The sequence below is a fragment of the Copadichromis virginalis genome, linkage group LG4 (genome assembly GCF_057382275.1).
Source record: "Copadichromis virginalis isolate Kocher_CV1m ecotype Utaka linkage group LG4, C_Virginalis_male_GT1.1, whole genome shotgun sequence".
Classification (NCBI taxonomy): domain Eukaryota; kingdom Metazoa; phylum Chordata; class Actinopteri; order Cichliformes; family Cichlidae; genus Copadichromis; species Copadichromis virginalis.
This window is the reverse complement of record NC_140621.1, coordinates 28,710,387-28,731,592: the sequence shown is the minus strand read 5'-3', so window position 1 is coordinate 28,731,592 and position 21,206 is coordinate 28,710,387. Positions and strand designations below refer to the sequence as shown.

At 39.3% G+C, this 21,206-nt stretch overlaps 2 protein-coding genes across 3 annotated transcripts; both read right to left on the bottom strand.

The window, feature by feature from the left end:
• Positions 1–1,621: 1,621 nt before the first annotated feature.
• Positions 1,622–6,791, bottom strand: dhx58 (DEXH (Asp-Glu-X-His) box polypeptide 58). Its single transcript, XM_085454720.1, has 12 exons — positions 5,623–6,791; positions 5,239–5,468; positions 4,940–5,144; positions 4,674–4,864; positions 4,472–4,585; positions 3,942–4,074; positions 3,631–3,816; positions 3,256–3,506; positions 2,834–3,145; positions 2,548–2,738; positions 2,367–2,460; positions 1,622–2,272 (listed from the first exon to the last, which is right to left on the bottom strand). The coding sequence occupies exons 2-12, from the start codon at positions 5,413–5,415 to the stop codon at positions 2,087–2,089; spliced, it is 2,040 nt and encodes a 679-aa protein (XP_085310846.1). The 5' UTR covers positions 5,416–5,468; positions 5,623–6,791; the 3' UTR covers positions 1,622–2,086.
• Positions 6,792–10,247: 3,456 nt separating this feature from the next.
• Positions 10,248–20,986, bottom strand: kat2a (K(lysine) acetyltransferase 2A). Of its 2 annotated transcripts, none has more exons than XM_085454718.1 (19): positions 20,936–20,986; positions 20,330–20,617; positions 19,920–20,043; positions 19,669–19,814; positions 19,450–19,539; positions 18,019–18,200; positions 17,720–17,911; positions 17,445–17,551; positions 17,061–17,165; positions 16,621–16,757; positions 15,614–15,822; positions 15,371–15,497; positions 15,094–15,204; positions 14,867–15,010; positions 14,654–14,768; positions 14,502–14,538; positions 13,965–14,028; positions 12,865–12,949; positions 10,248–11,770 (listed from the first exon to the last, which is right to left on the bottom strand). In XM_085454718.1, exons 2-19 carry the CDS (start codon positions 20,555–20,557, stop codon positions 11,577–11,579), a joined length of 2,397 nt encoding a protein of 798 aa, XP_085310844.1. In that variant the 5' UTR covers positions 20,558–20,617; positions 20,936–20,986; the 3' UTR covers positions 10,248–11,576. The 2 variants fall into 2 exon arrangements, with proteins under 2 accessions (XP_085310844.1, XP_085310845.1); XM_085454719.1 differs by lacking the exon at positions 20,936–20,986 and adding an exon at positions 20,793–20,912.
• Between the last annotated feature and the right edge of the window lie 220 nt (positions 20,987–21,206).

The following is a 21,206-nucleotide window of genomic DNA, read 5'->3' as shown; positions in this document are numbered from 1 at the left end:
ACAAATCGTGCAGCCCAATTTGACACTAGTGTTTAAAGTATTATTAAATTATAGTATTATTATTATAGTATTATTAAACACAGTATTAAAGTCTGTGCCCTGTTTAAATTACTATATCTGATTCTACATCCAGGCGCCCAGTTCCCAAAATGTTAGAAATGTTGACGTTCACTGACCTGAGAGCACAACATGTCTTAATACCTCCTTGTTAGTCAGAGCATTGTATAAGAGCTGTGCTGTGCAGATGAAAGGCTCTGACGTCTGCACCAGTAACACAAAGAAATGCTTCTTATTGGTCTCTCCACTGACTTGGTCCAGCTCTTTGCTCTCAAACTCTTTTCTTCAGGATTGGCCAACAAGACAAACCTAAATTGTGGATTGCATTAAATAATAACTTGTCATCATCTTCAGCTAGAGAAGTTTGACATAGCCAGGCTTTCTGTCTTAGTTAAGCCAGGCTTTCTGCTTAGGGCTCTGTGTGCACTCAGAGGAAATAAAGCATTTGATGGATCATTTTACACTTCTTCTGCACAAAAATGACAGATTTGACAGATGCCTAGTTCAGAGACACTAGGAGTCAGTCAAATAAAGATGTATAAAGAATATTTACAGCTAAAGCCAGCACTGGTGTTGCAAATAAGTCAAGAGAGCTGCAGACAATCAGTAATAATTTGAATTAATGAGTTTATAGATTTATTTTACAACTCAGTAATAAATTACATCTAAACTTAAGCTCTAAAATAGATCTAATAAAGATTCAGTGTTCAGACCTGATACTATCCCACTGCTTATTGAAGGTTAAATGCCTCATCCGTGGCCAGATCACAGCAAAATATATATTTTTTGACTTATCCTTGGGAATAAGTCTGCTTTAAACAGACTTTATAATTGTAAAACATGTATGCCTTACTCCAGTGTGACAAATTGCAATTTGAAATAATCATATCTCTAATGTAGATCAGTTATATGGTGTTAAACCACAACAGTTAAAATACATAACTATGTATTGATCCAGTAATACTGAGGGTGCATCCCCAGGTGTTTACATTAAAGTCTCTGAAGTCAGCATTTTCACATATCCTTTTTTTTTAATGTTTAATGTTTTTATGTAACAGTTTTATACAGAGATATAAACAGAAATATATATTTTTATATCCTCATCCCAGCAAATAACGTGTGTCTATTCAGTCAACTGAATGCACATCTCTTTTACAGTGGTTGCCTAGACACATCAGAAGGCTGCACAACCGTGCTCCTGACGTGGATAATACCATAATTTATAGAAACAGTTGGGGATTAAATGCCTTGCTCATGGGTCTGTCATGTTTGACTGTGGCCTGCAAGTCATTCATTCTCAGTATATTTCCACATTATCTGCAGATTCAGACATTTCCATTACATCCACATCTTTCAATGTGAAAATCCTCGTGGAAAGCTTTAATCCTGGCTTTACGAAAACATTTCTTGTGCTATCCAAGACTGACACCTACTGATTAATAAAGGCAAACTTATGAAAAATCAATCATTTCAAAAGGAGCATTTGTTTAAATTAATCAAATTTAGATTTAGTTAAAAAAATTATATGCTACAATATAGAAAAAATAAAAAGGATGATTTCATCTGTTAGTGAACAATGATAATTCTTAAGATTAGGCTCTCATAAAACATCTGATTTAGTTACAGAAATTGTCCACAATGTCAAACTTCATACACACATCAACAGCATTACATCTGAACACATTTTAAAATAGCTAAAACAGTTCATGTTAATTAATCTCCTCTTGATGGCATGTCACATATTCATGATGTTTAAGGGTCATGTTATAGAAGAACGCAAATGAACTCAGGCACTGGGCATAAACGAAGCATTCACTAATTGCTAATTATAAACATGACTGATGCACTAAGGTTTTTAGCTGCCTCAGGCACCATGGAACAATGACCGAGCATATGTGGAGTGAATTTTTCAAGTCTGTGTTCATGCAAACATCCAACCATACAACAGTATGGTGTTCTAAAAGAAACTGGAGTCTCAAAATCAAGTAAAGTGCAGAAGAAAACCACACAGAGCTTTCTGGTTTGTGGCTCAATCAAAGAGGTCAGGGAAGTTTTCCTGGCAGTACTCTTCATAGTCAAAGTCCTCAACAGTGAAAGGTACATCTTTCCATTTCTTTACTGTTATCCTGCCTTTGGGGGTTTCCAGGGCAAAGTTCTTAATGGCTAGATTTGGCATTAAGACATGCTTTTTGTATTTTATCTCGAATCCCCATTCCTGTGAATGTGTATAAGAATAACAGTCAGATTCCAACATGAGCATGAACTGTGGATCTATTTAGATACAGTATTAAACAGTGAGTTCACTGCACCTTGTCGCATTTTTTGCATCTGATTCTACACCCAGGCTCCCAGTCCTCAAAGCTCCTTTCTAGAATCACCCGCTCTGCAGCTTTGTAGTGATTCCTGAGGACAAACAAGAAGCAAAGATATTTTTATTTGGTCTCAACATACTTCTGCTTTAACTCTTAGATCAGAACATCTTTAACTCACTTAAAGTCAGGGCTGACGTTGACATATTGCGTATTGTCAACAAGTTGAATGTCACTGCCAGAAGCCACAGGGGTAAAACAGTTTCGACACAAGAACTGGATATTGGAAGCAGTATTACTCCTCCTCTTCTCCATTTTGCAGCTTTCTTCAATTTTACTAGAAATAATTGCCTTTTGTTGAAGCTCACTTAACTGGAATCACAGAGGAATGGATGATAATGTTAGTAACACTGGGCAGTGAGAGTGAGAGCAGTAAGTTATGGCTCGGTAGTGTCCTTAAACATCACCTTTAAATAAAACTCGTGGTGACTCATACGTTGCACACGGTCAATGGCTTTACCAGTCAGCTCCTCCAGATATTCATTGATGCGCTCTCTGCGATGTTCACGCCCGCCTGCTTGGGCTACGACTGCATACTGACTGTTTTTTGCTCGTGCACGTCCACTTGCCTGCTGCTGGGCGATCTCATTAGTAAGGAGTCCGTAGCGCACCACCAGGTTGCATTCAGGTATATCAAGACCTTCTTCGGCCACACTGGTGGAGATCAGGAGGTTCAGAGAACCCATACGGAAACTCCTGATTGTTTCTGCCTGTTCATTCTATAAGAAATATGCAAATAAAAGCATGGAAACATGCAGAAATGTCCATAGAGATGTTACTGAATGTGACTGACTCAAAGCTTATCGGTGAAGACTGTATATCATCATACCTGTGTCATGTAGGTGATGCCATTACCAGCACCAGTGAGGATGTCTGCCTTGATGCCAGCATCTTTCAATGCCCTGTTTTTGAGGACCCAGTCTTTCAGGCAGTGGGTGCTTTTGCGAGTTTTACTGAAGAGAATTCCTCTTGATGGGACACCTGACCCAAACTGTTGTAACAGAGTGCGTTGAAGTTCATCCATCTTTGGGTTCTCAAAGCGAGAATCCATAGCAAGGTTCCTTAGCTCCACCTGATTCTCTGTGTGCCACAAAATAGTAATATTTTTATTGGCTGAAATCATCAAACGTTGCATTATGAGCTACAAAATAAAGTTATGGTATTAACACATAACAGCAAGTGATGAAAATGTTAGGATTTTCACCTTCAAAAAGTCCCAACAAGAAGAAGTCTGTCCCATCAATGGCCTTGGTGCTCTTTGTGGAGTAATACTCCTCTAGGGAACGATAAGCATCAATCATCCTCAAGGTGTCATTGATGAGGAGGGCATCATTGTACTGCCTGAGGTGTAACGCACATTGTGCAAGCAGTCTGTTGTTGTCTCGTACTCCTGGTCAAAGAGGACAGATACAAACAGCAGTATTCTTTTATTTAAATACTGATTACCTTAACTCTCACAAAATCCGTTGTATTTACCGCTGCCATCAGCAGAAGGATTAAATGCTACGGTCTTACCTCGCTGTTCCAGAACCACCACATCTGCTTCATATTCTTGTGTTCCACACTCTCTCAGTTTGAAGTCTGGAGGAATATCCATGTAACCGTGGATAATCGTCATCATTGACTTCAGATGATCACCAAAAGGATCCTCAAAGAAAAACATGTATTTGTGGTTACTAGCAGGTCCCAATTTTTGCCAGGTGGCTGTCATCCCAGGGCAAAAAATGCCTCAGACAGTCAGTCAGTGATGTGACACCCAAGAGCCCTTTAAGCACAGGCAAAATTAAAAGGAAATTTTTGAAAATCTTTATTTTAGATTCTGCTACTACAGATATATTTGACTCTTATATTAGCATTTTTCCAAGGTGGAATTAAATTAACACTAGTCTTGGGAGTGGCAATAAAAGTATTTGTGGTCTTTTCTGAGGTGAACTAGTAGATGAGGCTTTTACCCATTAGTCTCTCAGTGCATTTGTTCATGTTACAAGAAAATGCAGTTTTTCAAAATCCATCAGTTTTTTGTTTTTTTTTTAATATCTGCTTACTCTATCTCTCATGTTGACAATGTTGAAGGTTTTTCTGGGTCTGGGCACCACTTCCTTCAGTTCAGGAGCATACTGTTTAGTTGAAACTATGGCTGAATCCAAGTTGGCACAAATCTGAAAGGAGGAGCATTTTCAAGCAAAGCCAGCTAATTAAATAGAGATAAATTATATAAAAAGCTCAAATAAAAAATGAATCCCTGACCTCCAGTACATGCTCCACAGCCTTTTCCAGTGCCTTTGCGCCTCCTGTCCCTGGGGATGCTGTGAGGCCCAAGATCTGTGGCAGTGGTTTTTCTCCCTTCAGCTTCTTCTCCACATAAAGTCTCATTACTTTGTTGTAGACAGACTCCTTGTGAGTATGGTGGCACTCATCAATTATCAGCAGAGTAATATCTGTAGAAAACCCTCAAGTCAGTTCATTTCAGCATAACAGCATAATCAGACGTGTTTAAGCTCACTTTGACTCACCTGAGAGCTCAACATGTCTTGCTTCCTCCTTGTTAATCAGAGCGTTGTACAAGATCTGTGCTGTGCAGATGACCACATCTGACTCTTGCACCACTAACCCAAAAAAGTCCTTTTCATCACTCTCTCCGCTCACTTTCTTAACAGCATAGCGTAGACCCAGGTGAGGCTCAAACTCTTTGTTGTAGTGTTGGTCAACAAGATGAACCTGAATAATAGAACACATCAAAAACATTATATGAAGTCATCTTCTTATACCAGTTTTACGATGGTTTTTATTGCCCTTTTTCTGTTTTAGGTACCTTGTTTACGAGAACCATCACTTTAGCATTTGGTGTGGTCTCCAGGTGTTTTTTGGCCACATACACTGCAGCGCGGGTCTTTCCACCTCCCGTCGGTAACCATATTATGATGTTCTCTCGTTTAAGAGCCCTTTCAACCACTTCCTGCTGGTAGGTATATAGTCCAAAATCTGACATTTTCCAGTGTCTTTTTGTCCAATAATACTTTAGAATGGCATAGATTTCAGATACTGTAGAAAAGAAATGGACACCACATTGCAATTTGAAGGCTTAAACGTCTGTAGGACTAAAGCTGGTGACAAAACAAGCAAGCATTCTGAGAGGCATAGTGAATAGAAACACTTGATATCATTTATATATGAAGAAAATGTAATTTTAACTCACCAGTCAGTGCTGACAGAGCTCTGTGTTGTTCTGCTTCTTTCCTCTTCCGCTGTCACCAGGCACTGCAAGTTGGTGAGGTTTTAAACTCTGTTTGGACAGGCTGTGTCACGTGGAAATTGGAAAACGAAACCTCTATGTTCTCAGAACAGTGGGCCTCACGAGGGAGTCTCTTGAAGAACGGCAGCAGGTGATCATTATGCAGTGACAAGGGAAGAATGAGCTTCACTAAAATAAAGTAGGTTCTTCTAAGAAAAGCCACACCCAAGGTACTGCTTAGAAATCGATTTATTTATTTATTAGTCAAGGTAATTCCCTAACTTAACGTATTCATTGTTTGTAGTTTTGTTTTCCAGACACAGCTTGTCAGAATTAGTCTTTAAAAAAGGCATGGGGATTTTTTACATGTACTCATTCACTTGTTTTCTGCCCTCTGGCAAGAAAAGAGCTTCAACAGTATTTGGCTGCGTTACAGAGCTTGGGTACAGCTTAAGTCACCATCAAAAAAGTTGTGCCATCTGAAAACATATAAACTCACAAGTAAGAATAACCAAAACCAAAAACTAAAACCATAGTTGCCCTTTTTTCAAAGGAGCTTGGAAAGAAAGTGGCTTCTTCAGTTCTAAAACCAAACGGCGGAGAATCTCAGGTATGTAAACCTTAATAGTGGTTGTCCCTTAAGAGGGTGATAGGCCTCGCCGTATCATGTGACCTAAGGTAACGTGACGCAAGGTGTGAATCGGGGTTAAGGCACCTTGGAAGGGATCTCAGAACTGCACTGAAGGTGGAATAAGCCACCCACTCTGTTCAGCTATGGCCTCTTTTACTCCACTTTGAAACCATTGTCATCTTCTCAATTCAAATTGCGAACATTGGCATTCTTAAGAGAGTGACCTTTAACCTTTAGCTGCAGATGTACCACTGAGTCGAGGTGGCTCTTCTATATTACACCATGCATGGTTTTTTTGGACTGGCTGTTTAGAACTGAAGAAGCCTCTCGGATGAGAGAAGACACATCGTCATGAAACTTTAAAAAGTCCTGTGGCTTTCATTCTAAGCTCTGTAATTAGTTGGCACATTGTGTAAAATATCAAAAACAAGATGCAATTATCTGCAGATCTCGTAAAGCGTTAAAAGAGGAGAGCATGCTACACTATGGTGAACACGGGCCTCTACCAAATTTTTTGCAACATGTTGCTGCCATCAAATCCAAAGTGACCACATTTTTTCTCTTTAAAATAGTACAGTTTCTCAGTTTAAACATTTGGTGTGTTTTACTATGTTCTACTGTGAATAAAATGTGGGTTTATGAGATTTGCAAACCATTGCTTTGTTCTTTTATTTACATTTTATATAGGGCTCCATATTTTGGAATTGGGGTTGTACTTCAAAGCAGTCCAGCTCGTTTAATTTTTCATAGTACAGGGAGTACACAATTATTAGGCAAGTTGTATTTTTGAGGAATAATTTTATTATTGAACAACAACCATGTTCTCAATGAACCCAAAAAACTCATTAATAACAAAGCTGAATGTTTTTGGAAGTAGTTTTTAGTTTTAGCTATTTTAGGGGGATATCTGTGTGTGCAGGTGACTATTACTGTGCATAATTATTAGGCAACTTAACAAAAAACAAATATATACCCATTTCAATTATTTATTTTTACCAGTGAAACCAATATAACATCTCCACATTCACAAATATACATTTCCGACATCCATCCATCCATCCATCTTCATCCGCTTTATCCGGGGCCGGGTCGCGGGGGCAGCAGCCTAAGCATTTCTGACATTCAAAAACAAAACAAAAACAAATCAGCGACCAATATAGCCACCTTTCTTTGCAAGGACACTCAAAAGCCTGCCATCCATGGATTCTGTCAGTGTTTTGATCTGTTCACCATCAACATTGTGTGCAGCAGCAACCACAGCCTCCCAGACACTGTTCAGAGAGGTGTACTGTTTTCCCTCCTTGTAAATCTCACATTTGATGATGGACCACAGGTTCTCAATGGGGTTCAGATCAGGTGAACAAGGAGGCCATGTCATTAGTTTTTCTTCTTTTATACCCTTTCTTGCCAGCCACACTGTGGAGTACTTGGACGCGTGTGATGGAGCATGAAAAGCATGTTTTTCTTGAAGGATGCAGACTTCTTCCTGTACCACTGCTTGAAGAAGGTGTCTTCCAGAAACTGGCAGTAGGACTGGGAGTTGAGCTTGACTCCATCCTCAACCCGAAAAGGCCCCACAAGCTCATCTTTGATGATACCAGCCCAAAGCAGTACTCCACCTCCACCTTGCTGGCGTCTGAGTCGGACTGGAGCTCTCTGCCCTTTACCAATCCAGCCACGGGCCCATCCATCTGGCCCATCAAGACTCACTCTCATTTCATCAGTCCATAAAACCTTAGAAAAACCAGTCTTGAGATATTTCTTGGCCCAGTCTTGACGTTTCAGCTTGTGTGTCTTGTTCAGTGGTGGTCGTCTTTCAGCCTTTCTTACCTTGGCCATGTCTCTGAGTATTGCACACCTTGTGCTTTTGGGCACTCCAGTGATGTTGCAGCTCTGAAATATGGCCAAACTGGTGGCAAGTGGCATCTTGGCAGCTGCACGCTTGACTTTTCTCAGTTCATGGGCAGTTATTTTGCGCCTTGGTTTTTCCACACGCTTCTTGCGACCCTGTTGACTATTTTGAATGAAACACTTGATTGGTCGATGATCACGCTTCAGAAGCTTTGCAATTTTGAGACTGCTGCATCCCTCTGCAAGATATCTCACTATTTTTGAATTTTCTGAGCCTGTCAAGTCCTTCTTTTGACCCATTTTGCCAAAGGAAAGGACGTTGCCTAATAATTATGCACACCTGATATAGGGTGTTGATGTCATTAGACCACACCCCTTCTCATTACAGAGATGCACATCACCTAATATGCTTAATTGGTAGTAGGCTTTTGAGCCTATACAGCTTGGAGTAAGAGAACATGCATGAAGAGGATGAAGTGGACAAAATACTCATTTGCCTAATAATTCTACACTCCCTGTATGCAGGCAAGTTTGTGAAAGTTGCAAAAGGATAAACTAAAGTTAATGTACAAAAAATCCCAGCTGATTCGAAGTAGGAATTTTTACTACTTTTTTACAGCACTGTGTAAACAATATGCAAGTTCTAATAAATCCTTTGGTAATTTCCATTACCTATCCACTATGTGAGTCACAGCACAAAATATCAACAGTAAGGAGTGGACGCGTTGTGTGATACAGAGAAACGAAATCAAAAGCTCTGTGCAGAATGGGCCAACTGAGGGAGGCTCTGGAGGAACAACAAATCACAACTCAAATGCAGTGACAAAGCCTAAGTGTCATTGACAATAAAGCAGTTGTTTTACAAGCCTTACATAATACAGCAGCAAGACATTTTGCAGTTAACTGTGCAGGGATTTTATGTTCTTTATAACTAATAGAAATCAATGAAAAATACCATGAAAAGAAGTAAAGTATACCATTACATCTACATTGAAGTAATATATTGTTTTTGGTGTGTCCATAAATAATTCAAATTTCATAATTCATTGTTTTTCACATTAGATTTTACCAAAACGCCTTTAAGAATTTGCATTCTTTGACAAGAAACAAACCACAACTGAAAAACACCACCTCCTTACCCTGAGGAGCTGGACTTTTGCCTGAGATGACTAATTTCTTTATTTTATCTAACTGGTTTAGGTAGCACTGTTAATGATCCACTAGCCTTTACAAGCCTCAAGTATTTTTGAAGAAAATAAATATTTTTCCTGATAAAACCTTCAGTTGAAAGTGTCAGGCCAACTGAAAAGTTACCCTAAATATATCTTAGTACTGTGTAAACCTTAGGGTGTTGTAGATTTTAATCAGTTTTTGCATGCACCACGCCCTTGATACACCCGTCTTGTTTTCATTGCATCAGGAAACAGAACTCTAAAGCCTATTATACACAATCATACAAGAGAGCCTAAAGACGCATTATAGATAACAGTCACTTATTTAGTTATATGCACGCAATTTTTTACATTTGAGCGGATCATAAAGTTCACTGATGAAATCAACCATTACACACTACGTGGCCTTAACTAGTGTTATTAGGTTATAATATTCACTGTCCTCTAAAAAGCCTTTTACGATTTTACTAATATTTCTGCCTCAGATTAAAAGTGTTTGTTGGTGACCTTCTTTATTTAGCCAAGTGACCATGAAAAGAATTATTTACCAAAAAAACCAAAAACAAAACAACCCCAACAACTTTATTGTCGTGAACAGTTTTACAGTTACAGTAAACGGTATTTAAACCATAACTCAACAGTAGCCATCCTCAAACAGCTGGAAGGTTCACTCAGACACCTTTTAAGAAAGTCTGAAATGCAACATTGGTAGTCTGAGGATGAACTACATAACTGACAACCCTGAATAACGAAACACTGACATCACTCCAACAATTCAAAGCTTGTCATGATTCAAGTACAAAACAAAACAGACATTCACACACACGCAAACATACGATGTTGATGAAAAGTTTAAAAGGAAAAAAAAACAAACAAAAAAAACAAAAAAAAAAAAAAAAAACACTTAAACCCTGCAACTGTGCCTGAAGGTTTTGTTTTTTTAATGCACATTGTAAACTGTAGCCATGCATTAACACCTTCCACAGCTTGCGAACAGTGTTATAAAATAAACCAAGTCATGTTCTCTTTCCAAGTCATAATCTATACAGGACTGCTGATTAACGTCTGCCTCCCCTGTTTTTTGTGTTTGCAACAAAAACTAACCAGTAAACATGGAACCACCACAAAAGTGAGGCTACACACAAAGCACTCCCTATGTGGAGGTGACAGTCCTACAGGACAAATCAGTTCAAACACGTACAGTAAACACCTGCAAAAGAAGCTATACTAACTGTGACCTCATCAAAATCGTTTGGAATGCTGCATAAACATTATGTTTTATATTTTATGTATAAATAAGTATTATATTAGCATGAAAACGTTTCTATTAAGGTAACTTTTGACTTACTTATTTTCTTCATCACACAAGTGCTGGAAGTATTTTATGCCCAGTCCATCACGGAGTGCCTCAATTTGTCTTAACAGTAGAGCTGCAACCAGCAGTTATTTTCATCTGCAGTGCTGTTCTCATAATTAGTCATTTATCCAAATGACAATTTTCTTTTATCATGACCAACAGTCAAACATTTAGGAAAAAAAAAATCAAAATCAATAGATGGTAAATATTAAAAGAGAAAGCAAAAAAAAAAAAAAAAAAAAAAAAAAAGTCCTCACTTGCAAACATTCAGAATTTGCACTTCACGTGAGAGTAACAATTTTACTCTTTTTTTTTTCTTCTTTTTTTTAAACAAATGACTAATTCAATTGTTTCAGTACTACTTAGCAAAGTACTTCCCATTTTTCAAGTGCTCTAAGCACTTTGCCCCTTAGAGCTTTTATATTCATTCCTATGAAAATGGCTGGGATGCTCAAGTGTCTCAGTAATGGAAGGCAACGTGGCTTTAGGTCCCAAGGTCCAGTTTTTGTTGTTTTTTTAATGAACTCTTTACTACTTAAACACTGGCTCCTGTAAAATGCAACAAAGCTGAATCTGTCACTCTACAAAGAATGGTGGAAAGTCGCATTATTACTTGGACCTGTAACTTTGGTACACTCATTGAAACACGTATTAGCAGATAATTCACCCACTGCGAGTACTGAAAGAAGACGTCATCAGGTAAGTTTAACTGGATCACATTTTGAAACTTGTAGTATTCAACTGGCTGTGATGCAAGTCCAACAATTTTTCAGCAATTCTTTTTTTTCCCCTTGAAAATAACCTTTTCTTAACCAAGATATGACAATAGCTAAAAATCTTCTCTATCTCGGCGTTTGGCCGCTGTGAAAGTAACTCCTTGTCAGTCGAAATAGTTCTGAGGCAGGCTTCATTTCTCAATCAGACCTCCGTCTTTTAATTTGAAGTAGAAAAATTTTTCTAAGGTGTTGGCACACTTGCAGTACTCGCTGTCTGGGGGGTTGTACTCGCGACAGTTGGTGATGATTCGCTGTAGGTCGGCAATAAAAAGTTTCTTGGTCACATAGTATCTGTTCTTGAGTCTTTCTGTCATAGTCTTTAGGTCTGTGAGGGCAAAACAAGGACAAAGAAAATCTGCATAAATTAAAAAGTAATGGCTTAAATACCACAAACAATAACCCCAATTCCAAAAACACTGGGAAGTAAAATGTAAACAAAAATGAAATGCAATGATGTGAAAATCTCAAACCCATATATTATCTATATTATCACAGAAACCATTTTGATGGCAGTAACACATCTCAAAAACAAGGTGGAACATAGGCACAAGCAACTGGAAAAGTAAACTGGATTCAAAGGGAACAGCTGGGAGGAACCCCAAAAAGTTGATTGTGTTTGTCTGGTCATAGCATTTTCTTCAGTCTGAGGAAGTCACTTGGATGAGAGACAAAATATTTCTCCCACTGAAAACGCTACATCTAGATGAACAGAATCAACTTTTGTGATTTACTTACCTGGATGATTGAGCATGCGTCAAGACAGTTGGGAAGAACATTTTACAACAAAATAGGTTAATCCACAACATATCAGTAACATGATTGGGCATTAAAAAAAAAAAAAAAAAAAAAAAAAAACAGCAGCAGCTTCTATCAAGGTAGCTTTTTTGGGGAAGGCCACCCATTTTTCAGCAAGACAATGTTAAGTTGCCTATTGCATCTATTACAATAAGAAGACTTGGTAGTAGAAGAATCCAGGAGTTAAACTGGCCTGCCTGCAGTCCAGACCAATTAAAAAAAAAATAAAAAATTGGCATATCATGAAACCAGTAATACAACAAAGACGACCCTGGACGGTTGAGCCGCTAGAATCCTATATCAGACAAGAACGGGCTCAACACTGCTCCCCCTGAAAGTCCATTAGCTATTGTCTTCAGCTCCCAGGTGTTTACAGACTTTTGATAAAAGAGAGGATGCTACACAGTGGGAAACATATAGTCCCTGTACCACCTTTTTTAAAAGATATGTTGCTGCCATCAGGTTGAAAACCTTTTTTTTCTTAAAGTGACAGATTTGCTAGGTTTTAATTTCTTATGTTTTTACTTTGAACTGTGTATTGTATTGTAAAATGCAGGTTTTAAGAGATTTGCAAACTATTGCTGGGGGGTGGGGGGTCATATTATCTAAGCGAGGCTTACTCACCAATAGGAAAACGGATGATTTCGTAGTAATCCGGAGCTTCAGATTTCTTCACTGGTTCCATAAAGGGCCAAGCATCAGGATGAGTCTGCAGAGGTGACAAAGTTTTAGTTAGTCTCAGGTCTTGTTAGTCTGGGTGTATCCTTGTGTGTGCTCCACTCAGGTGTTAGCTGGGGCTTGTACCTGAAAGCAAGTTCAACATGCCAAGAATCTCTTTTCCTTAAGTGTCCAATGACAAACATGCAAATCTGCTGGCAGCAGAGCAGCTTATGTTACAAATATTGAAAAAATACTGACTGAAGTCCACACAAGTGATGCATCCAAAGCAATGGTGTGTGACTGAGTGGAGAGTCAAGGAGGTCAATTATATGAAAAGGCAGTGACCTGTTCTGAACTGAGGAGGGGGCCTTTGAGTACATATTTCACCATCTAAAGCGGTTTTCATGTTTTCAGCATCCATGACTCCGCTTGGGCAGACTGTGACCTAAATTTCGTCATCGGACATTAAGCCTGAGGACATACGTGAATGTCCATGTGCCTGTTTGTTGTTTTGTGACTGGGCAGACTTGTCTGTGTAGAATTACATTACAGTGCACAAACTACACATATGCCCAGGCAGCTGAAGTATAACAGAAATGAGTATTCGGCCGTCGGGTCTCCAGCTGTCCATCTCTGCAATAGAGTATAATCCAGGCTTTACAATACTGTGACAGCGGCCATTCCCAAACTCTTCGTGAATATGGTAGCCATGGAAATAGATGTGAAACTGAACTCACGGTCCATTGTTAGTCAATGCAAATTGACTGTTATGCAGTCATAACAGTCAATTTGTTATGACTGTGTAGGTTGATTTGTCTGTGTAGGTTCTCACTCATCCAGGTCATGGTAGCCATGAGAGCTTGAAAATAAACAAATACAACTGGACTTTTGTTTTGTTTTAAAGGCATTTCACCTCTCACGGATGACGCTTTTTATGGGAACTTCTTAGCACCATGATGTACCCTGGTAAAAGAGTTAACCCTCATAACAGCAAAAATCTATGGTTAACCCTGAAGTTAAGCCCCAAATACTGCTTCCGAATACAGGCCTCTGGTGATCCTCACCTTTATCTGGGCGAGAAGGTTCTTCAGCATGTTGTATAGCACATCAGGATCCTTCACCTCTTTCCTATGAAAGATATAAATGATAAGTAAACCTTTGACTACACTTAGTCCTCTCAAGGCAGGCGTTGCCGATTTGCAACAGTTAAAAACTAACAACCTGATTACCCCACATACATATTTTATGAGGGGGTTTTTTTACTCAGAAGTACCACTGCAGGACTTGGTTGTGCATTAGCAACAAAAAGTGTCATTTGAACCTGAGAAGGTTAAAGGACCTGTAGACTTAAAGACACAACAAAAAGCTAAAGTTAGGTGAATACATTTCTGAACACCAACAATAGTGGCATCTTAGCATTAAATCATAACAACTTCGATAAATTGTATATTTCAGTAGGTATTTCTTATTATACATTTTTTTTGTTTGTTTTCTTCACTACTCAGTCATTTCTAAATCTTAATCTGTTCAATGAAAGTGTCCCTGCAGGGGAGGTCACAGTCCAAAGCAACATCATTTAAAAATATATCCAAAGAGTTTACCCTTTGTCCTTGTTACTGGGTTTCCAGCCTGTCTCTCCTGAATAGAAAGACAAAAAAATAAAAAAATATGTATAAAAGTACTTGTAAGTAAAACATTAATAAGCATTTTATTATATATATTTTCAGACACAAACACAAAAACAAACACTCACTTATGCCTGGAATGCTCTCCACTGGGATCTGTCGTACTCCCTCTTTGAAGCAGGTGAGACCCGGGTAAACCTTTCTGATCTGGCTTTGTTTCCTCTCAATCAGTTTCTTAATAATCTATTGACATTTTCAAATTTATCTCATAAGAAACACACTGACATGTTCACAAAAATGAAGAAAAACAAGGTTTGCTTTAATGAGAACTTCTGACGTACCTCCTTCTGTCTTTTAATGATATGAGAAAGCTCGGTATAAGGGATTCTAGGGTTCAGTTCGCACTCCATGAGGGTCGCTCCCTCGTAGTCTTTGATGTATCCAAGGTATCGACTCTTCGGCACTTTGATGTCTTTGGAAAAGCCCTGCGGAGGGAAAAAGAAAAAAAATTAATAGAAAGACAAAAATGAGAGAGGGAAAGTTAATGCACAAGTCACGCCTGCAGTACCTGCTTCTTGAAGTAGCCAATGGCATACTCATCAGCATAGGTGAGGAAATAGAGGATATTGTGTTTGATGTGGTACTCCTTAAGGTGGTTCATCAGGTGGGTACCATAGCCCTTAAAGAGACCCGAGAAAAAGCACCGTATTTATAAAAGAAATTCCAACAATATTCAGCAATACTGCTCATAATCGTATTCATGTTTATTTTGCTATAGGTACGTGTAGGTAAGCTGGTTTTTCCGAACTGAAAACTGAGTATAAATTTAACCCCTTATTATATACCTTAACTTGCTCATTGGATGTGACGGCACAAAAGACGATCTCTGTGAAGCCCTGAGTGGGAAACATCCTAAAACAGATGCCTCCAATGACGCGGCCATCTTTGATAAGGGCTAGGGTCTTGTGTTTCCTATTAAAAAAAAAAAATAATAATAATAATAATAATAATAATAATAAAAAAGACGGAGATGTCAAACATGTGTGGGCCTCAAGTGGCACAACATGTGGAAAGAACGTTAGACTTACGGGTCAAACACCAGTCGTGTTATGTACTCTTTGGGCATACGAGGTAACTGATGTGAAAAGACATTCTGTAGGCCAACCAGCCACATCAGGATCTTCTTGTTTGATTTCTGGGAAAGTGAGTTTCCAATGACATGAAACTCTATGATACCACGTCTCTCCTCCAGCCTTGCAGTCTCATCACGGGCAGCATTTGGTGTCAGCAGATTAGTCTAGCAATATTAAACATAACAAAAAAAACAAAAAACAACATCAGTATTAAATGTCTTTAAAATTGTACCAAAACAACACCAACTTCTTTACATAACCCTGGTGTTAAGTCAAAGCTTTTTAAATACCACCACTTAGGCTGTTATGACACATCATAGTAAATGTGACTGAACTCATTCATAATTGTTCCATGCTAAAAATGTTACCTTGCCTGGTGAGTTAAAATTTTGATCACAGAAAATTGACCAGGGTGTCTCCTTAGACATAACTAGGGATGGGTATCGTTTAGGTTTTATCCGATACCAGTACCAAACCGGTACTTTTGAAACGGTGCCGGAATAATAATATTTATAATAAATAAAAAACGGCTTTTAAAAAAAACAAAAAAAAAAACGCTATACGTCGCCAGGTGTTTCATCAGATTCGAGGTGTTACCTCCTTTGCACAGTATTACAGTATCAGCTTAAAGCACTTGTTGCAGGCTGCTGAGTTTGCATATTTTGCTGTGAAGTACAGCCAGACTTTTGACCACTTCGCCTTGGGCATTTTTAATCTGTAGCTTTGCTCTAAAAGAACGTACGTACCTGGGCCCGCCTACTACGCTTGCAAAGGTAAAATGATTGGCTAGAATTCAAAGTGTGTGACATCTCAGGGAAAAAAAGCACCGAAATGTGCGCTGCTTTTCGGTCTGGTTACTACCGTTTATGTCAGAACCGGTGATACCGGTACCCATCCCTAGACATGACACAGGTGTTATGAACTTAACCAAACATTAAAAGAATGGAGTTTAACCAACTGACCTCTGGTCCGAGCATAGCAGCAGGGTCAGTGATTGTCATCATGACTTCATTGACCAGCTCCATTGGTATATCTCCCATCACACGAATCCGCTTGGCATCCTCCAGGGTCAAGGTCTCGGGAAGTTTGCGCTTTTCTCCTGAAATGAGCGCAACATTTCTCAGATCAAAGCAATAAAAAGCATAAACATTCGCGGACAGTGATCTATGACACAGGAAGGTCTGATTGGAAAAAAAAAAATCTCTACATCTTAAAATAATATATATTGATTAGCCACGATAGTAAAACCCAGTGACATGCTGGTTCACCTTCAAAATATCATCCAATTGTGCACCCACAGGAAGTGCTGAAAACATGTCTGATCCACAGAGGCCACTGACAGCATCTAAGCACTAGACATTCTAGACTCCTGTGCAGGTGGTTTTAATGTTGGTTTACACACCTGTCTTTGGTTCTGCTCCACCAGTATCCATGCTGCTGACAGAAGAGCTGCTGTTCAGACACTTGGACAGAGCAGGAGAGCCAGACACTGAAGCCGGACTGATCACTGCAATGACAGACAAAAAGACTTGACATATTTACAAACTATACAACAGGAACTAAGCCTTCAGTCACACAGGTCTAGAGCCTTCCGGGAAACCATAGGTTGCGCAAGAAAAATGCACAGTCATTGAAACGTTGTGTGCCACACCAAAAACCTTCTTGTGATTTCTTGGGTTGCTAGCATACTGCCACATTCACTCTTCATTTGCCTTTAAACATATGCCTTACACATAGACCAAACACATTGCAAAAGCTCAACTGTACAACTTTATGACTGCCTCACCTGTCTGATGTCCGAGCTGTGTGCCATCGGAGGCCGGCATGGTGAAATCAGCCTCCCATATGGGTGAATTCTCACCATAGATTTCCTCCTCCAGCATGGACAAGAACCTGAAGACACACATGTACAAATGTAATAACCATAAAGTGATCCCCACAAGATGAATGTGAACAGTGTCCAGTGCACCATCAAGTACCCTGATAATATTTCTGCAGCTTTTCAGGTTGCCTTTTAACTTGAATACAAGGATACACCGTTTCAATAAAGCTTGTCCTTACTTGGGGAAATGTGTAAGGATAAGTGTACGTTTCTCTGGTAGCAGTTTATCCTTCTCCACCCTAAACTTCTCCAGGAGTTGGCGTCGGGTGACAGTGAAAATGGACTTGAGCAAGTTGCGCCCAAACACCTGAGTGGTTTCATAGCGCGGTAAGCTGTCATTACTTTGCGGAACATGGCAATAGCACAACCACCTGCGATCATAAGAAGAAACGCCTTATTGCACAGACTGACATACAATAGTCACTTTAGAAACAAGTAAATGTACACATCGGCTTTCCCTACTATCAAATGAACGCACCTAGTGTAGTCCACTTTGTAAGCTGTCCCATCATCCTTCTGGGTACGTTGACGATACTGCGTAGGGGTCTCAAGCTTCCAGTAATTTAGGCACAAAAGGAACATCTTTGACAGTTCAAACATTGTCTGTCTTTCCTTTGGTGCAAGGTGGCTGAACTTATACTGGACAAAATTCAAAACCCCCTGTGAAATTAAAAGAAAGACAAAAATATTTAAAGATTTAAAGTAGGGCTGCTCAATTAATCGAATTTTAATCACGATTACGATCTGGGCTTTCAACGATCATTAAAAATGACTGAGCCGATTATTAGCCCCTCCCTCATTTATCCGCGACACCTTAAAGGCCGGTCCGTGAAAATATTGTCGGGCATAAACCGGTCCGTGGCGCAAAAAAGGTTGGAGACCGCTGATTAAGAGGACCCGAGGGAAGCTCGGAAAGCTAAGCAGAAGTTATTTGGAGAGTGACTGCCGTTGGTTGAAAAGAGAGTTTAAAAAAAACAAACTTCAGTGGTGTTGCACACCATTTTATATTATTTTTTTAAAGTCATTGTTAACCCTTTAAAGCCGGTCAGAGCAGCACGCTCCGTTTTGCGTAACTATTTTTAAATCCCTGTAGAACCTGAACCGTGTAAGCTAGCGCAATAATTTGTTTTGCATATGAAACCGGAGGAGTTGTACTTACATCTCATACCATCAGCTTGTCCTCGGTCACGGTTTCGTTCCACATAAAGCTTTGCAAAAATTGCATAAAAAGCGCTTGCAGGAACAAAAACATAATATTCCAGAAACACGCTTTGCCGTTCCTATCAGCTGTTCGTAACACTTCCCACAGTGAAATGATGCACATGCTGTTTTCTTTGCAAATTTGCATCATAGGATTGTTTTTTGTTTTTCCTGCAGTATATAAAAATTGCTGTATCTCCAAAATAAAACTATGAAGACACTCAAAATAAATTTCCTGTGGTGGGAAACTATTTTTTGCAACTTTATTGTATTTAAAGTTTTGAGGGATAAGCCTCTTAAATTTCTCCAAGTAGAAATATATGTAAACAAAACAAAAGCGATTTTCAATTTTTTTTGTAGTTTATTGCACTTTTTTGCAATTTATGTAATTACTATGCACTTAATGCATACATATTATTAAAATATGGGCTATAACAGTTGTATTGATGTATAGCAACTTGAAATGCTCCCACAAATGGCACTACAGCATGTAAAAAAAATAATATAAGCTCTGGTGGACTTGGTTCTATAGTAGGTCTTAAAGGGTTAAATAAATATCGTCAAATAATCGTGATCTCAATTTCAGTGAAAATAATCGTGATTATCATTTTTGCCATAATCGAGCAGCCCTAATTTAAAGTCTGTGCTCACCAGTAAGTACACTGCTTAAGACCAAAACATTCACCGAAGCTATTTTCTTAAAATTTACCTGCTCAATGTTGGGCTTCTCAAAAGGTGGACTTCCGAGGGATCCTTCTACAACTGGCTGGCTCATCTGAAGGATGCATTTCCTCAGCAGCTGAAGGAAAGAGTGAAGAAGTAACGAGACAAGTTTATATCGGGCTAAAAAAATGTCATGTACATCAACTTCTAAGTTCAACTGAACCAGTATCACAATCACACTAATGTTTGAATGCCTTTTCCATACCTTAAAAAGGTAGAAATAGACCTGCTTGGTGTCAGTGTCTTCCTCTTTGTGTACAGACATAAAAAGGTTCTCCACATCAACCACCATCCCCAACAGCCTGTTAATCTCATCTTCAGACACGTTCTCCAGATGTGACACATGATTAGCTGTAATTAAGGTGTAAAAAAAAATGTAAATGCATGACTGGAATACACGTTTGTTCGTTATTACAGCATGTCCAAGGTGAGCAGTACGTGGATGCTAGTTTGTACCCAGAGCATGTCCACAGCTGCGGCAGGGCTCGCTTAGGCTGGCTGCTTGCTGTTGCAGATCAATACGTGTGGCCGACGGTGGGTTTGGGTTTTTCCATCCATTGCACTTGCATGTGTCATTAGCCTGAAAATACGCAAATATTCCATACACATCGATTTACACAATAACACAACTGTAGCTTTTGTACGTAAATGAATGACTGCTCAGTTAGCCTAACAATAAATGCATTTTTGAGGCTTTAATGTGAATAATACAGCAAATACAAGACTGCCTTGACAGTTAAAAACTGATACTGCAACACGTATGTTAGGTTACGTGCTACATGTTTGTTCCTGAATATACACAGTAATGCTAATACTGTCTGAAGAGTGCTTTGTTATGGTGAACTTTGGCTAGCTATGCTAGCTACCTTGCATGCGGAGAATACGCCAAGTTTTTCAAGCTTCTTCGCCCGTGGGAAAGCTCGGACTTGTGCTTTTTTCTGGCTTGCACGTTGTTGCTGGCTGAGCCCTGGTCTGACCGGGTCACTGTTCCCTGATCCTGAGCCTGCAGTAGTAGTAGTACTGGAGCCCGCTGACCCAGCAGACTGGGCTTGAAGAAGCCGGGGTTGTAAGGCCTGCGCCGCCGGGTCCGACATATCCACGCTGCTATAGTTTCTTCCTCAGCTCCCGTTTAGCTCATATGCTGCATTCAAGTTCTGTCGGCAAAGTAGGATTTGTTAGAATTGCAGCAAAGTTATTTTGTACTGTCTACGATTAAAACCGATATAGCCTTCTTCAGATTTATTGACAACTGATTTATATTGCCCCTCCCCTTAACGGACCCCGACCAGTTAAATCCGCCCACAGCATAGATCAAACGAATCAACTCACTGTGATGGTTTAGGTTTTTCCTTTAATATGCTACACTTCTGCATGTGTAACACGTGCAAAAATAGCTAACTAAGTGCCTGTAAGGTTAGGAATCTTGTCATTTGTATGTCCTTATATTTTAAATGCGTTAACATAAATGTTACCACAGATCTCCGCTTGCATGTCTTCCTTGCTCACCTTCCTGCCGTGTGTTGTTAAACCCTCTTTAGCTAGCAGCTCACCCTCTATTGGTTATAGTGGGATCTGCAGCTCTCACATTTTTGTTTTACGTAAAAGGAGCCCCAGATGTCACTGTATGCACCCCAGAAGTAAATGACAATCCACAGTAAGTATTAGAAAAAATATCCAATATAAATGTTTAAACGATAGTGTCATTATCAACTAAACCCCATCAGGTAAATTTAAAGTTTTAGG